Raw genomic sequence first — 18,163 nt, forward strand, 5'->3', positions numbered from 1 at the left:
CCTCGGCCTCCCAGAGTGCTAGGATTACAGGCATGAGCCACCGCGCCCGGCCCAGCAGTGTGTTCTTTATTCACTAATTCTTTTGCTCTTTTTTTACATTATCTGTGTTTTAGTCAAAGAAAAAGTCAAAGTAATTACCAGCTGTTTCATTATTAGAATATACTAAATATTTTATAATCCTGAGAGGCTAGTGTAATTGAAGGGAAAAGTGGGAGTGGAGGTTAATTAGAGAAATTCTGTTAGAAATCAGTGGATACTATTATTTTTTTACCCCTTCGACAATATCATGGACTGTTAATGATTGCAGTCAGTTATGGTAAATTCAGGTAATTTGGTATGTTCTATGAATGCATGAATAATACATAACAGATTTAGCGTAACTCTTGCTTTCTGCAGTTCCTGTACAGAATTTTTTTTCTTAAACGTTTTTATTAAAAATACTTTCCCTGTAACTTTAAACTTAGAATAAATTCTCATTATTATCAGTGGATATGATATACTTCCTAGGATGTAAGAACATGTTTTAGGTTTCTAAATAGGGTATCATTTTTTTCTCATTGGTTCTGTTTTCAGCCTCAAAATTATTGAAGTTTTGTAGGCAGATGGTAGTAGTAGTGATAAAATTATTTGGAGTGAAGTATATTTCCCTAAACATTCTTGTAAGAATAACATCCTTATTCAGCAGATTTTGAGACATAATAGTGTTAATAGGTTTTTTATGGGTTAATCTGGGATCCTAACCACTATTTTATACATTTCTGGGTAAAATTTTTTTTGGTGTTCCAAAAATGTTACTTTTTTTTAAATCATTGACACAAAACTCATTCCAAAGTTGAGGACTTATTCTATTGTAAGTGCTTCTCCAGGAGTTTCACACTGAATAATGTCTGTTTTGTGCTTGAAAGCAGTTATTAACCGATCTCTTTAAATGTGTAATTTTCAGTAACATTTAATGTTTTATTCTTAGATTTTAAATTCTCTTTAAAATTCTAGAATAAGTCTAGATTTCGAATTAAGTTGCTATGTTTTATTTATCCCTCCATTTGCTGGGAGTGTGACCAAATAGGGGAAGAATCATTTTAATGATATTATAATGATAAATTGTTTTTGTGCTTTGGAATAATCCACCAGAAAGGTAACACAAATAAACTGGTCGTCATCCAGCAATGAAATCTTTTGGTATCTATTTCAGAAAACCTGAGCAGAGAACTGACAGATGTGTGATGCTTTGTCATGAAATGACGGAGTCAATACTTAGGAAAGAGAACAGATCTATCTGATATGACTCACTGCTGCTACTGTGAAACTAAATGTTTATGTTTTTATTATAGTGACATTGTACGCCTCCTGTATTCTCCTGGGAGTGTTCTTGAATAGCAGCGTACCTATATTTTTTGAGCTTTTTGTGGAAACTGTCTACCCAGTTCCAGAAGGAATTACTTGTGGAGTTGTCACTTTTTTAAGTAATATGTTCATGGGAGTACTTTTATTTTTTCTCACGTTTTATCATACAGGTAAGAAATTTGATTTTTTTATTTACTATCTAAAAGTGTTATGAGAGAAGTTTGTGGCACTGACATATAGGAAATCTATATGGAGAATTCATACTAAGGCAAATTATGTGCTCTTTCACTGCCAATAAAGGAAAATATCCTCAACTGTTTTTCTTGAAATGCATTCTAGCCCGAGTGTACCCTCACCCAACACCCTAGAGTTTCTGAATTAATTAACCTGGGCTGGGGCCCAGCATTTGTATTTTTTAAATCTTCCCTCCCCCAACTTCACCTCACCAGGTGATTCTACTGTGCAGATTCTCATTGAGAACCACTGGTCTATTGCTTTTTAAAAACTGCTTAGAATCTACTATCTTAACACAGGGTGCAAATTAATGTCAGAGGTAAATATGGAGTTTAAAACCTAAGGGGTGAATGAGAAGAAGTCACCCAGTGTAGGAAATGCTCTAAAATGTGACACTCCAAGAGGCCAGATTATTTATAGGAATCTTTCGGACAGGCTTATAATTGAAATAATAACCATGCTAACTTCCTTAACTGGAAAAAAATTTTTCAAAACTTTCAAAGCCAGTGAAACACAATCACCCCTGGGTTTATGGACAGCTTCTGGCAGAGCACTTTCACCTAACAGCAAAAAGTGTCCCAATGATAGATGAATTTCTTAATATCATTGACAATAAACTAGATTGTTTCTATCAATCAGAAGTGCAGGTAGAGTAGGTTTTAACTGTGCTAAACCTGATCCAAGTTTGGTTTATCATATGGGAAAGTGATATTATTGAAATCAGTAGAGTCCTGCTTACTGTCCTTCTGAAAACACATTTCTATTAGGGAAAAGCACCATCACCAAGTGTTAGAGAAAGGTCTTTGCTTTGGAATTAGTTTATAAACAGAATTGTCCTACAATTATTACATATCAGCTTTAATTCACTTCAGTTGTGTCACAATTGAAACTTAGTAGCCTGTTGCCTCTCTTTTCCTGGTAAAACACCAAAGATGGCTGTGTTGTCCTCTGGGATGACAGGAACAGTTTCCCAGTTGATGGGCATAAATTGCAAAGGGGTCAGTCAGTGCAGCCTAGCAGAGTGTGGTTTTTCCTTTCAACTGGAAATAGGGTTTTGTCCTCCCAGTATTTAAAAACAACAGTAGATTCCAGATAATGTTATCCCTCAATAAATGTCTTACTTGTGGTCTCTAGTGTATAACAAACACGTATTTATTGATCTGTTTAAGGCAGGGAAGATACGAGTAACAGTTAACTACCCTAAACTATCTTTCCATAGAAGAGCTCAGCCTCAGTTTGCTTGGCCAGTAGAGTATCTGTCATTCTCCTAGGTCTGGCTGCAGTTTTGATTTGTTCAACAGAGATTGGTGTCTGGGATGAATTAACTGGAACTGCCATGAGTCAGTGCGCACTCATTTTGCAAATTCATAGTGACCAGATAGAAGCAGATACTTTTATTTCTTTGGCATAGGCAGCGGAAGCACTTAGCACCATTTCTGCCAATTTTTATCTCACTGATGTAATCAAGTATTTATCTAGCTGGGGGAAAAAAGCTTCCCTCTTTTTGGTTGGTTTCTGATCATATGTTCATATACATGTCTGTATATATGTTAAAGTTTCCACCTAAACTCTGTGACTGTTGTGAAAAAAAAATGAAACTTTAGCTAATAATTAATCTTAATCCACCGAGATGATTTTTAGGAAAAAAGTCTCATAAAATTTTGGCATTTTAGACAGTTCATGAGAAGATATATATGGAAGAGCCTAGTCCAGGGCATAGCTGGCACTCACCAAATGTTTGTTTTCTTCTAGATAATTAGCTTCTTGATATTATGAATTTAAGTATCTAGGATTCTATTTTTAAGGAAATACTTTTATATGTCGATTTGTGAGTGTGTATAGTGAATACACACAAACATACACCACATCTCTCTAAGACGAAAGTTACTAGAACTGTGAAATCTGTGTTGAAATTCTTTTCACATATGATTAATTGATTTTGCCCTAAAAGTCCTACAGCAGAGATCTGCATTCTTTATGGACTGAGATATGATAACACATAAATTGCAAATCTGAAAATTCTGTAAAGCTGTTTCCTAAAAATAACTTTTAGTTCTGCAGCCTAGCACCCTAAACATTTTAAATGATAAATTGAATTATCTTTCATTAAAGTGTTCAAATGTCATAATTCAGTAATTTTAAAAACTCACCGAGCAGTTAGTTATATGTCAAAATTCAACTATTAGTTACATGATAAGAAGTCCTGATTTTTAATCATCATAAAGATCTGTGGTTTGTTAAGTCACTTCTCAAGGAAGTACTAAATTTGCTAACTGAGGTTCCCCACCCTCCCCAATATGCTATCTGATAGGTGACTATATCAGATAATTTTTCAAGGCTATACAGACTAACCCCAAAATGACCACATTAGAATGCCTTGCCTAGCAAGATAGTTTCCACTGGTCATTTGCTTGCGTATTAGGGCCATTGCTGTCATCAAGGGTGAATGTCATTCAGGATCCTATAACCAACATCACTGGCTTATTTGGAGCCCTAGGTCACCGGGGCTCCACACCCTGTTTTAATTCTGCTTTGATTACCTGGCGCCGTGTCAGAAGTGTCTCCAGGTTTTTCTGACTTGGATTTTTCAAGGTTACTTCCAAAAGAAAAGTTGTTACTTGTTCCTTGATATAAACGTATTTATAAATCTGAATTGCTTCCTATGTTTGCTTTGAGAATCTCAGCGAGTTAAGGTAGCACAGTGATGCTTTATGCTAATAACTTCATAAAAAATCAATTTGAGCATGCTGTTATATCCTTTATGTGCTCTGTAACGTATTTTATATTCTGAAGTTTATATTATCTGTTATTTTTTGTTCTAGAGCTTTGCAGCAGGTTTTGGCTAAAAGCATGATTTATACCTCAGTCCTTTCATTTCAAAGCGGCTGACCATGAATTTGAGACTGCATTGGTGCTCAAAAGATTCAGGGGGCCAGGCATGGTAGCTCACGCCCATGATCCTAGCACTTTAGGAGGCCAAGGCAGGAGAATCACTTGAATCTAGAAGTTCAGGACCAGCCTGGGCAACATAGTGAGACCCTGTCTCTACAAAAAAATTTTTTAAATAGCCAGGCATGTTGGCATGTACCCTGATAGTCCCAGCTACTCGGGAGGCTGAGGCAGGAGGATCACTTGAGCCCAGCAGTTCAAGGCTGCAGTGAGCCATGATTGTGCCACTGCACTCCAGCCTGGGCAACAGAGCGAGGCCCTGTCTCTTAAAAAAAAGGGAGGAGGGTGGCAGGGGCCTTTCTGAGGTGAGAGGTATTGACTAATGGTTACTAGGAGAACAAAGAGCAGGTTCAGTGTGGACTAGTGAAGAATAATTTTATGTCTAAGAAGTAAAACAATAGAATGATGGTAAGATCTACTGGGTAATTTAATGTGGAATGAAGGGAGCAGGGCATCAACCTGGAGAATCGTGGTGTCAGCCATCTCCTCTCCTTGACTGAGAATGGAGATGATCTTGTTAAATTACCATAGGAGAAAGTGGAAAGTTGGTTCTGGGGAGTGCTAGCTGGAAACAGACAAGTACTTGTAGGTGATAGAAACTGCAAGTGTGGTGTCATTGAAGGGAAAGATGAGGTGAAAAGTGTAACAGTGCTTCTGGAGGAAAAAGATAAGATGATAAGCAACATCCCCATCTGTTTGATCCCAACAGAGCATCACCATTTGGTGCAGAGCCCACTTCATTGAGTGAAACAGAGCCCCTGTCTAAACCGTAAATTGGCCAAGAGAGTACTCCCACTGCTGTGCAGTAGACAGTAGAGAACAGCAGAAGTGTGGGCTGGACTGTGGAGCCCTGCCTTCAAGTGTGGATTGATACTTCCTCCAGTGAAAGGCAAAGGGAAGGAATGTTAGAAAACTGTGCTCCCTTTAAGAGAGACAAAGGATAAGAATACGAAAATTGCACTGGATCGTGATTCTTTTCACCTGTGTCATGTGACATCAGGCTCAGAAAGGACAGCTGTTGACTTTGCCACTGCTAAGTCAATTTGGATTTTTAAGCAAGCCATTTCCTGCTTATTAGAGCACCTAAGCTATGTTTTATGTGAATGGTTTCAGCCAGAAAATGTAGAGGTTTCCCTGTCTGTGAACTTTTGCTTTCTGAAGAGGCAAATAATTTCAAAGAACACGTGCCGTCGATTGAGCCATGTGAATTTACTGAGAGTGGACTTGACTTTTCAGAGAGAGGCATGCAGTAAAAACTAATCAACAAATTGTGACACTGAAGAGCAATTATGGGGCATTTTTAGAGATTTCATCAGAACCCAGGTAGAAGGAATAATTTTACAACTCTAATGATGACTTTGAAATAAAAGGTCTGTTTTGGCAATATTTCACAAATTTCTCAGTTTAAGGAGAGCAAGGACAAGTTGATTACTGCTACATGTGGGTTGCTCTAGCTCCCCATAAAACAGTCTCTAAGATTTAGAAAATGTCATTGTTATAAACCATGTTGTCAAGTACCATACTACTTTCTTTTATCTCTTGCTTCAAATTTGGCCTTAAAGTCAAAGTGCTCTTTTTAAATACAAACAGTATACTGTTGTCAGTATTTTACTGCTTTTTTTCTTATTTTTTTTACTGCTTCTTTTTGCCTATTAAAATTATCATCAGAAATCCAGGAGTTATGTGGTTAATATAAAAGCAGAAAATGCCTAGTGTGTCATTTCAAGGAATATCAATAAAGACAAGATCCCAGAGGTCACAGCTTCAATCCAAGTAAAGCACAGAAAACAGCTTTGCATAAAAATATCATTGAAATGTATGTCTTTGTTACATGCTATAGAATAGCATGTCTGACTTGTAAGCTGTAGTAATTGAGGGGTGGGCAGGCTGCTTTTGTGACCATATTACAGAGAAAAGGTATTGCAGGACCTTTTCTTCCTGGTTGGTTTTCTGATTTCCATTTCTGAGCATAAATTGCTCTTTTAGCCATATGAATTATGGATTAAACTAAAGCAGCAATGTGAAAATCTTTAGGATGACTTTTGAAGATTAAGACAGTATTAGCATTTTGTAGACATGCAAAGGGAAACTTATAAACCTGTAGTAGTGACAAGGAAAAAGAGGCACCAGGGAACTTGTTTCCTTCTTTTGTTTGTTTGTTTTTTTTATTGAAACCACTAAATGGATATTAAACTAGAGAAGTTGTCTGCCACCTCCACCAACCTCTTTATGCCAAGGAAGGAGCTATTCACTTCAAAGCCTGCGGGTTGACTGGAAGACAGGATTGGGGTAGAGGACGGCTGAGCAGATGCACAGCTCGAGGGTCCCTGAAGCTTGAGGGAGCAGCCACAGTTGGACGGTGTGTGTTGGTAGCAAGTGGCCCAGGATTGTCCTGTTGGAGAGTCCTGAATTCATGAGAACATTTTTGAAGAAGTGTATTCTTAATACATTAATTCAAATAACAACAGAATTGCCTGTTTAGATGATTTCTATAGGTTTTCCAATAACTGGTGTCATATATAACTATTCATGCTAGTGGAGAAAAAGACTAGAAAGAAATAAGCCGAAGTATTCAAGTAGTCTCTCAGAGGGTGAAAGTGTGATTGATTTTTTTAATGTTTTATTTTTCTATGTATTTTCTAATGTGTTTTACAATGATTTCTACTTAATGTTTTTGCTAAGAAATAGATATTTCTATCCAAAATGTATAAAAGTGTTATCTCAAAATTCAGGTGATTTTCTTATTTGTCTTTTTAATCTATTAGATATTTCTAAACAGGGATGAGAGTGATGGTGATAGAGGACACTTAAAAAATAATTAACAAACTAACATTTAAAGGTGATCGATTTTTTTCTTTGAAATAATAGATTTATTTTGCAGCCAAAGTCAAGGTGGATTAAATTGATGAAAAGTCATTAACTATATTGATTAAAAATATTCCACGTGGAAGCCCTGTAATATATTACACACATCACTTAGTTTCCAGATTGTTGCTGTTTATCGAAAGCCAGTTTCTAAGCCTTGCAGGGCGCATTTGTTATAAGTGCTCTTGTATGCAGGGCAGATTCCTTCTGGCATACAGGTGGTGGTCTGCTGGTGATACATGAATGTTTAAAACTGCATGTTTTTGTCTTGCAGAGTTGTCTTGGTTCAACTGGTGCCTTCCCGGGTCGTGTTTGCTCAGTCTCCTCCTCATTCTGTGCTTCAGGGAATCCTATGACAGACTCTATCTTGATGTGGTTGTCTCAGTTTAATAGCACAGACTTGAAGGAGTTTAAAAGGAGGCTGGAAATCAATACTGCACATTTGCTTGGAGTTGCACATCTAACAGGAATAAAAGGAGAAGAAAGAAACTTCATTCAGAGGTTTTGTTAGGTTACAGATTACCACATTAATTTAATTACTACTAGGTAATAATAATGGGGGACTTGAGTGGTGATAGGGGATTTTAAAACTCTACAAGTGGCGTATCTGTGCCTGATTCTGGGGTTGGAAGTATGACGTCTTACACATAAAGCACTACCTAAGTAATGCCCTCTATGTTTTGTGCCAGTGCTAAACTACTGATTACTTGTAATTATGAGAAGAAAAAAAGGGTGTCTATCACAAGAAGATAACCCCTGCCCTAAGTCACATACCAGAATAGGAATAAATGCCACTAACTTCTAAAGAAGTTCAAACCCTGTATCGGATTTTAATTATAAAATAGCCAAGAGGTATATTGACGATAGAAATCAGCCACGTGTACACTACATTTTTTTCTAATAAAGCCATTTCTTATACGACTCCTTATTTTCAATCAGGTCAGAAGCCTTTGGCCATCTTTCTTATGGTGATCGAGTGCTTTCCAGTGACTGCCGAGCACAGGCACTGTGTCTCCATCCCAACTTATCCTTGTTTCTATGAAATACAATTTCATCTACTAGGCCCTTAAATAATTATATTAAGGGTGACTAAATGTTTAATATAGTTACATTAAATATTGTATGAAAAGTGTAATTTCATTAGAATTTAGCACTTTGTTAAAAGTAAAATGACAAATCGCACAGAACATACAGTGTCTTCTGCCTACGTATGGTGGCGTGAGATGTAAAGTCTAGAGCCAGCTATTATTTACCAGGGTTAGATTGTATTAAATGACCTTTGTTTGAAAATAACAATTTGTAACTTTGTAATATTGAAACCTTCAAATCTGTTGAGTGATTTCTAAATTACATCCTTGTATTTCAGTTTAGGTTGTAAAATGATCAATTCTATGTGGAGTCAACATATTTGAGGGGGCAGCATTTTGCCAGTACCTGTTTTCTTTCTACAGATGATAGCTTTTTAAAAAATATTATAACAGTTACTCATTGGTCAGCTCTCAGACAGATACTTCACTATGACATAGGATATGCTGCAGAGGGAGTATGACATCACCACTATTCACATTTATGTAATTTCCTTCACACAGAAAAACCAAACATTTTCCGAGAAAGTCAAGAATATTATAATACTTTACCTTTATCATTCTCGGCTTCCACCAGCCCTCTCTCCTTTTTTCCTTACTTGAAATTGTATCTTCATTGTCAGCTAAATATGTATTTAATTTGTCTTTTTCTAGACAGAGTGCAAGCCAGCTGCAGTTGGCCAAGGGGGTAAAGTATGGTTAAGGAGAGCTGGCCAGCACCAGTCCAATCATCCCCACGCGTGTGCGCGCCGTCACACACCGACACTCGGACTCCCAGGTGCCTCGCGCGCCCACTTAGTAGGTGCAAGGCTATGCGTTCACTCACCTCCGTCCTAGAGGAGGATTCCAGTACTGCCTGTGTCTGCTAAGACCCTCGATTGTGAAACCAGGGAAGTAAGAAACCCCTCAAGTGTAATATCTGTCTTCAGTCATCTTCAAGTCATCTCCTTTTCTAACCACCCTGCTCACTTAGCAGCAAGAACTGGAGGAACTAAGGAACATGCTAAAGAAAACCCATGAAAGCCAGGCTTAGTTCCAGTTAACTCTGTCATTCTTCTTAAATAAAAGGGAAATGGAAGGCAGAATTCTGGAAGGTGATCGGAAACTAGCCACTAAGGATATTAGACCATGACCCAGATGCTAAAATAACCACCACCCCTTTCTGTTTAGAGAGAAGATAGAAAAGAGAGGGAAGAATTATAAAGTATTTGATTTTAGTCAGAACTGTTGTGTTTGAGGATATTGCTGTATAAAATTCTACTATAAGACTGCTGATTAGAACATTTTAATCATAGCTAATGCAACTTTTTTTTAAGAGACAGCATCTTGCTGTGTTGCCCAGTCTGGACCTCCAACTCCTGGGTTCATGCAGTCCTCTCCCCTGAACCTCCCAAGCAACTGGGACTACAGGTGCACAACACTGTGCCTGGCTTAATTCCACTTTTAACACAAAGTAGAGAATAACACTTTAAAAGTATTACCTAAATGACTGATTAGTTGAAAACATCCCAAATGGATAGTGATTAAAAATTCTTGCATTGTGCCAGGCACCAATTCTTGTTTTTAGAATACATGAGAGGAGGTGAGTTCCCTGTATTTCATTTGTGTCTGCCTACCCCTCCAGCAGATAATGGTTCTAGTCACAAACTGCACCTATTTTAAGTGATCAAAATTTCATATTCCAAACCCAAAAGGCCTGGGGGTGGGGGGAGGATTACACATCACTTACCTGAATATTGCAAATGATATTTTCTTTTGTTTTTATTTCTAGCATGCTTCCAAATAGACCAGCTGTCATCTTTGCACTTTCTAAACAAATGTTATAGAATCCTAATGAAATTTTATAGCTGAAAGAAATCTTAACCTTTCACTAATCCAAGCCATCATTTTGTAATTAATAGAAACAGTCCCTGAGAGGTAAAGTACCTTGCCAAAGGTCACAATCCTAGTTAGTGGCAAAAGTAGAAGAAAGACCCCGTTTTCTGACTCCCAATCCGGTTTTTTCCCCCTACCTCACAGAATTGCAGCTTAATTTAGACCATTCTGGGTGTTCATGAATACCCTCATGTTCAAAAATGATGGGGCTTAAGATTAAAGCTCCCATTATTGAGTATGGGAAGGACAGGGATTAAATTGAGGTGATTGGTTGTAAGTAAAATTCTATCTCTTCATCACTATCCTATAGGTGCCCTGACTTCTCTTAGCTTGCAATGACATAATGTAAAAAAGATTCTGATGAATAATTCAATCCTCATAAACCAAGTCATCAGCATTATTAATTGGTAAGGACGTTGTAGTGTAAGTTCCCTGTGGCCTATCAATTAATCCTTCACAGTTTATGGGAAGAAGCATTTTTTAATATCTGTGGCGGAGTTACAGGAATAAGACAATTGCACACACAAATGCATTTCACTGGAGGATGGAGCTAATAACAAGAATCAAGTACAAATGTAATTTTATATATTTAAGTATATATGGCCTAAGGGCCAAGTTTATTCATAGATCATATATTCATGTTTAATTATTGAGGATGTTTACAACTTGTTTTTGTGAAGCCCTTCTAATAAGGGATCCAAGCTAAGGCATTTTAAATTGAAGAGATGAAATCCCCATCTACTTATCTTCTAATTAGATTTTTTTTACTATTATTTTTAATAAAATGTAGGCATTCATCTTACTGTTTACACAAGTACAAGCTTCATTTTTAAGCTCAAGATTGAATTAAAAACATAGCAAATTTTCTTTAATGTTAAAAATCTCATTCAGTTTCTCATTTGTCCCTGAAATAAGTACAGGAATTAATATGATTATACCATATAATCAAGCAAGTGCAAAAGCTATGATATGAAGAAAATGTCATATTAAAAAAGAAATATAGAAAACTATGAGAACATTTGATAAGGCCTATTTTGTAAATATAGGGGAAAAAATACAAGTCCGCTTTAATTTGAATTACAGTCATACAGAAGGGGACAAAATAAAGTTTATTTCTGTATTGTCAGACGGTTTGCTAGTCTGTTAGGAGATACAAGCAATACTCAGAGGGAAAGTGTTAGGCCATCATAGAACAACTTCGCAGTGGGCTTTTGGGTGCTGTGTTAACAGCATCCATTGGGGTACTTTGTGCTCTGTAGAAGTGAGTTGTCTGCTCACTAAGTAGATGCCCTCTTGGCTGTACCGAGCACTCGTTTCCTCTCAGGTGTCCTCTTGGCTCAGATGGAACCTCAAACTTAGGGGAGGATTCTAGGAATGAATACCAAAGCCTTTTGGAGACCCTTGAGGGTGTCACCTCTAGCTGGAGGATGAGAGTGATAGAGGCAGTTACATAGCCCTAAATCTTTCTGGTTTAAATTTGCTCTTGGTCAGGACTGAAACACCAACCAGCTACTTTTTTCACTTTAGGGTTTTCTGAGGCTCTGACTCATCCTTATTGCCTGGTAATAAGGATGAATCCGTGGATGAATCTGACCACAGCTCCATACCTCAGACCCTGTGTTTCCTTGAACTGACTTTCTGCCACAGCCCTCTTCCCCCTCCACCCCTCCCCAAGTTCCCAGGCAGAAAACTCAGTCTCATTCCTGAGTAGTAAATAAGGCCATATGTCTAGACTTCCCTCTCCCGCACAGGACACCAGCATGATCAGAACATAAGTGAATCCAGGTACTCCCGAAAGATTTAACAGTTCTTCTCACAGCTAAGCCTCAGAAGATAGAATATGTCCTTGAAATGGGAATTTCAAAGGTCTCTAACAGGTTTCTATAGTTGCAGTTTTAGAATATGAGCTAATTGCTTTATGTGGTCTTTCTGTTGTGCCTTAGAACTGGTAGGCCTCGAAGAGCAGCTTTTTATCTTACCCCCCTCTCAAAGAGAGCAAAAAGTTACCCCAACTCCAGCTGTGCATTCAACAAGAGAGATTAAAATTTTTTAAAACATAGCTTAAAAATGAAACATAGCATAGAATTAGCATGGAATTGATTTCAGGAACTTTGTGATAAAATGATAAAAAACACATCAAACCAATTTAGCTCTAAACATGCTTGCTGGGCTTAGTACATTGTAAGGCTTGAGACTCCAAAGGGGTCTCAAGCAACCCAACCAAAAAAGCAACCCGAACATCACAGTACTGTTAGGGTTCTTCTAGTTTATAAAGGAGGCTCCAGTAGTCTTAAACAAAATGGCAAGGATAACTTGGAAATACTCAGTTTATCTTAATGTTAGAAAGTAATACTTCATCTAATTCAGATTGGCCTCCCCGTTTACCCAGAAGGATCATAAAATCAAAGAAATTATCTTAATCCAACCACCTCATTTTACAAATCAGTAAACAGAGAACCTTCAGGTTAAATGACACAGCTAGGTTTTAGCAGGTTGGTCACCCAACTCCTAGACCGGCATTCTTTCCATGGATGATCAATGTGTTAGCCAGAAGTAAATTTTTCTTTCATTTGTATTTTAAAGTTTTGAAAATTACACGAGAAATACGTGAATAGGTACCCATTAAAAAATAGTACAGGAATATAAAGTGATATCCACCGCCACACAAATGTGTCTAATCCATTCTCTCCAAGAGGAATCATGAATCCTTTCGAAAACTTATCTATGCATGTACATATATATATATGTATAAAAACTAGGGGATTTAAAAATGAGTCATCTGGGGAACTATTTTTTGGACCATGTTGGCATAAACTTTATGGGCAAAGCAGGAGTTTCTGAGATCCTTATTATTCTCCCAGATGAATCTTATCAAATGTAGCATATTTGTGGTTATATAGACATTTCACAGACCTGGTTATGTACCATCAAGCTCCACCATATTCTGACGTTTCAAAATGAGTTCCACTATAAACTATTCTTTTTTCTTACTGAAAATACAGTTTCTGTTTTTATACCATCAGCTAAGCTCCCTGTACTGTGAGAGAAGAAGATGAGTGGCCCACCCCCAAAATCCAAATAGATTCTCTCAACAGGGCTTTCTTGGCTCCCCCATCTCTACAGAAGCACACAATATTGGAGAAAACAGAAAGTCAAGAGAATAAGCTTTTGTAATTCCGATTTTTAAAAAATAATAGCTCATGGAGATTCCTGCTCAACTTGCTTAGCTGGCCTAACTTTCAAGCTACAAATAGAACTGATGAACTGTAGCAGGACAGGAACTTAGCTTCATTTGGCCACTTCTTCCTTTCTTGTCCTCTTGCCCATCCACCTTTCCTCTTTCTGGTCATGTCTTCTTATTTCTGACCATGCCTGGAAGCAAACTGTGAAACCAGACTTTCTGAGTCGCCAGCCTGAGACGAGCAGTTTCATTGTGGGCTAAACTGGAGAGCACTGGCACAGGAGCCCAGGGGCCTGGCTCTCAGTCCTGGTGACTTCGCTGTTTGACCTTGAGCAAGTCACTTCCTTTCTCATTTATCCACATCTCTAAAACGGGGGAATGTACAAAGATGTTCCCATAGGTTTCTTTCAGAAATTCTAGTCTATTCTTAAGTATTAGAAAATGACTGATGCACATGCAGTCTGTAAACCTAAAGAGCTTCCTGGCACTTTGATGTTTCCATTTGTGCAGTGGCCCTTGTATGAGGCCTATATGTGAACACATGAAATATGCTGCACACACATTCAACAAGAAGAAATGGCTTTTTCAGTGTCTGTGGTAGGAGATAAGCTGCAGGTGCTGTTTATTTTCCCAAAGGACTTTATATATGAAATGCAGGGTTTGTTAAAATTTATCAGATGCAATAAGAGCAAATCTGTCATCTGATGTTGGGAGAGCATTCTGAGAGCCAGGTCAGAGTACTGCATTTGCTCACCAGAATCAGATCAAACCAGAGACAGTGCTTTGGTTTGGTTTGATTCATCATGAGGCAGCATGTGTTTGTAGAAATCGAACCGTCAGGTCAGACAGTAAAGCCAATCCTTGAACTTCTATGTCTAGTTATGGCACCAAGAACTAATAAGTTGCTTTGCAACGATGTCATCTCTGCGTGGCCACGGTCTTCCAGTAGACTGCGGGTACTTTACAGAGTGAGAGCAGAGGTTCAGCATTTCAAGGTGTTGATCTATACACAGGTGTTGGTAAACAAGGCTGCATCATGACTGTAATGCAGGTGTAAAAGCCATCAGAGGCTGGGTATAGTGGCTCACACCTGTAATCCTGGCAATCTAGGGGGCTGAGGCTGGAGATGTTCAAGATTACTTGAGGCCAGGTGTTCAAGACCAGCCTGAGCAAGAGTGAGACCCCCCCCCATCTCTACAAAAAATAGAAAAATTAGCTGGGCATGGTGGCGCATGCCTATAGTCCCAGCTACTCGGGAGGCTGAGGCGGGAAAGATCACTTGAACCCAGGAGTTTGCGGTTGCAGGGAGCTAGGATGACGCCACGGCACTCTAGCCTGAGTGACAGAATGAGACTGTCTCAAAAAAAAAAAAAAAAAAAAATGTCAGAGAAATGAACCAAAAGACCAGCCTGGGAGTCAGGAGGCCAGGGTCTCTGTCTTTAGCACAGCTACTAAGCACTCTTAGGGTCTTGAGCAAGTCACCTGTTTGTCAATTTTGGCTTCCTCACTTCTAAAATAGGAGTGTCAGAGTAGATGTTTCTTTTTGCTGAAAAGTTTTACAGTTTTCTGATCTACACCTATTGGTCACACACAACAGAAAGTAGAAAACAATACATGTGCCATGCCTTTCCACCAGGGCTCCCAGTTCATACCTTATCTTTTCACATCCATGAGGAACTTCTACAGGCCCTGTTAGTAATGTTTTATAGGTGCCAGGCAGTTATGGAAACTCAGACTGTTATTATATCCTTTATTCCTTCATTCATGTAAGCTCTTATTCATTCTGTACACAGAGTAATTACCTGGGTACAATGTATGCCTGTAAAAGAGAATCAGAAAAACAAAAGATGTTTCTACCCTTCAGGACCTTTTACAAAGATTAAAAAACAAGCAAATACTGTCCTGAACTAACAATTACAAAGAAATAATGACAGTTTCCTAAATACTTAATTATGCGTAGCAGGAGCCCAAATATTTTTCTCATGTCATCATTAACCATAACTCATTCCAAGGAAGGGATATTCTGTTCCACTGAAATTCCCATCATGAATAGGATCTGGGTCTGTCTGGAGGCATAGAATCAATTTGGCATGAGGAATCCCAAACCCTACCATCATTCCATGGCTGGGGAATGGGTTATTATTCCTTTGGGAAGTTGGGAATGTTGTTGTCGCCCCCAACTTTCTCTTAAGACAGAATTTATCAAACGCATGGCCACTCAGATGCACATACTCATAAGGCTTTGTGAATCTCCTTTCTATCCTTTCTAGAGGAAATTTGAATTTTAACAAAGAGTAAAGACTAAATACCAAAAGGAGATATTTCTCATGATAGAATTCGAGATATCAGCCAGCCAGATAGAGAAGGGCTGCTTTGGGGGCTGGAGGCTGCAGAAGCCCTTCATGTCTCCACCTGTGAGTAGACCTAAGCTACACTCAGTGCATTGCTAGCGAAGTTCCAGCCTCCTAACCCTGTGTAGAAACCCAAAGAATGCTAAAAATGGCAGATTTTAGTTCCGATGATTTTATTTACTACAAATGCCCCCAATTCCAAAATTTACTTGTTATTTTGGAGGCATATGAAAATTAAGTATTAGGAAAATTCTGCCTGTGTTCTACTAAATTGCGTGCACAAATCCCAAACAAAATCGCTTCTTTGGCCTACCCACATAACTACCTATTTCTGTTTAGGTCTGTGACTCAGAGAAAGTACCTGGATGAGTCATGAGAGGTGATCGATTCTACCTCACCTGCCACAGGCAGAATGGGGCCCACTCAATAGAATTCAGCATTTGCATTGGGGATGGTCTGTTTCTTCTTAGTCCTTTCCTGAATTCACTAATTCACATTACACTGGACTTCCTGATCAATAAGTGATTGCTGAGAAAATTATTTTAGTAAATAATGCAAATGTCTCCAATGGAGCCGGCCCTCTCCTCCATGCCCCACTGTCCTTGGGGCTTTGGCCCCAGAACCCTTGCTCCATCTCCCAAAGAACCCCCACTCCAAGCCCTCCTCTCCTCTTTGGCCGATTGCATTTGACCTTACCAGGAAAAAAAAAAAATCAATTGCTATATTAGCCCTAATATTTCACCCTTTTCTAGCTCATAAAATTAGACAAGCCCCTTCATATTTGTTCTTTTTTTGCTAAGCTTAATAGAAACCGCCCAGGCACGGGAAATTCCATGCTGCGTTCTGTCACCTGTAATTGTCCTTCCATGTAATTTAGGAGGTGGTTACTCTAATGAACCAGCTGCTGATTCCCTTACCTATTCACCCTTCTTTTATCAGTATTCCTTTCCCAGTAAATTCTTTGTTATCTAGGTCCTGAAATTTATTTCACTTTTTTAAGAAATAACTTTAATTTTTCTTACAAAAACCGTTTCTTTTATCTTAAAGCAGACTATGGTCTTTTTCTTGCTACTTTATAATGCAATTGGAACATAATGGAGCACTACAACAGTCAGGCATGGATTTCATCATAGCCAATATTAAATGTGGGAGAAGCACATCATATAAAGGTTAAAAAAAAAAAAAAGAACCAGGATGGAGGAATCTGTATCTAATAATTCAAACAGCATATTTTGGGCTCCTGCTTCGCACTGGCCACTGGGCTAGGCACTGAGGATGCAGAAACACGTACGAAAGCATCCTGGCTCAGATTTGCGTTCCCACAAGTCTATTCCCAAAAGCTAATTCGAAGCCAGCAACACCCGCCAAAGGGTTGTTGGAAGATTTGTACCTCATCTCTACAGATGTTTTGGTTCCTATATAGGATCTTATTCTCTTGGGAAAGTATGCTTTAAATCCTGTTTTCTTGGGCTGTTGAAAATCCATGCTGTCCCTAAGCAATGTGTAGTTACCTGTGACCTTTGGAGAGTAAAAAGTGTTCCTGGACAGCCTTTGACGAGAAAGGCAGAGAAATCTGTTTTGGTGGCTTGAAAATAAGTGGAAGGTTTTTAGGGAAAGCTAGTAAGCTTCCAAAGATTTCAGATCTGCCAGCGTTTATCCAGGCATGGGATGAGGCCAAGAGAAGAGCTTTCTAGCAAGGGGAAGACAGGGACCATGTAAGGAGATCCGTGAGACCACAGAGGGAGAGTACTGACATATAAGCCAGGCCTATAGACATATTTCTTAATGTGTCTGCTGAGCCAAAGTGCAGGAGGAGGCTTGGAGGCCTCCTCTGGTGGTGGAAGCAGGTTCTGGAAGGCAGAACCCCGAAACTGGCTCACTGTCACTGAGTCGTCTGGCCCAGCCTCCTGCCTCCAAGCACATTGTGCCTGCAGCGTGTCTGGCCAAGTGCTGTTTCAGCCCTAGAGGGATGGATTCTATAGCCTCCCCTTGTCATCTGTTCCAGAGCCATTCCCTTTTGCATTTTGCAAATTCTTGCTTTCTCAGAATGGAGGTGGGAGAGAGGAGTCAAGAAACAGTGTGACAAAGGGGAGACAAGCAGAGCAAACCAGGACAAAGGACCCAGAACAAAGGAGTTGTGGAGCTGGAGGTGGGGAAACAGCCTCCGCACTTCACACTTCCCCCTTCCCTTAAATATGAGCAGCTGACTCCAAGGCTTGTGGGAACTCGAGAGGCTGGAACCAGCCATCTGGGGACCCTGTCCTCACAGATGCCCTGTC

The 18,163-nt window shown here is 38.9% G+C and overlaps 1 protein-coding gene across 1 annotated transcript in view; it reads left to right on the forward strand.

Annotated features, from left to right (window-relative positions):
- DIRC2 (disrupted in renal carcinoma 2) overlaps window positions 1-8,310 on the forward strand; it is a 105,849-nt gene extending 97,539 nt beyond the window's left edge. The window contains exons 6-7 of the mRNA XM_012639594.1: window positions 1,328-1,514; window positions 7,667-8,310. Of these exons, the coding sequence (XP_012495048.1) occupies window positions 1,328-1,514; window positions 7,667-7,782 (303 nt within the window). The 3' untranslated portion in view covers window positions 7,783-8,310. The remainder of the gene's footprint in view (window positions 1-1,327; window positions 1,515-7,666) is intronic.
- The last annotated feature ends 9,853 nt before the right edge of the window (window positions 8,311-18,163 follow it).

Source organism: Propithecus coquereli, unplaced genomic scaffold, assembly GCF_000956105.1.
Source record: "Propithecus coquereli isolate 6110/MARCELLA unplaced genomic scaffold, Pcoq_1.0 Scaffold10, whole genome shotgun sequence".
NCBI lineage: Eukaryota > Metazoa > Chordata > Mammalia > Primates > Indriidae > Propithecus > Propithecus coquereli.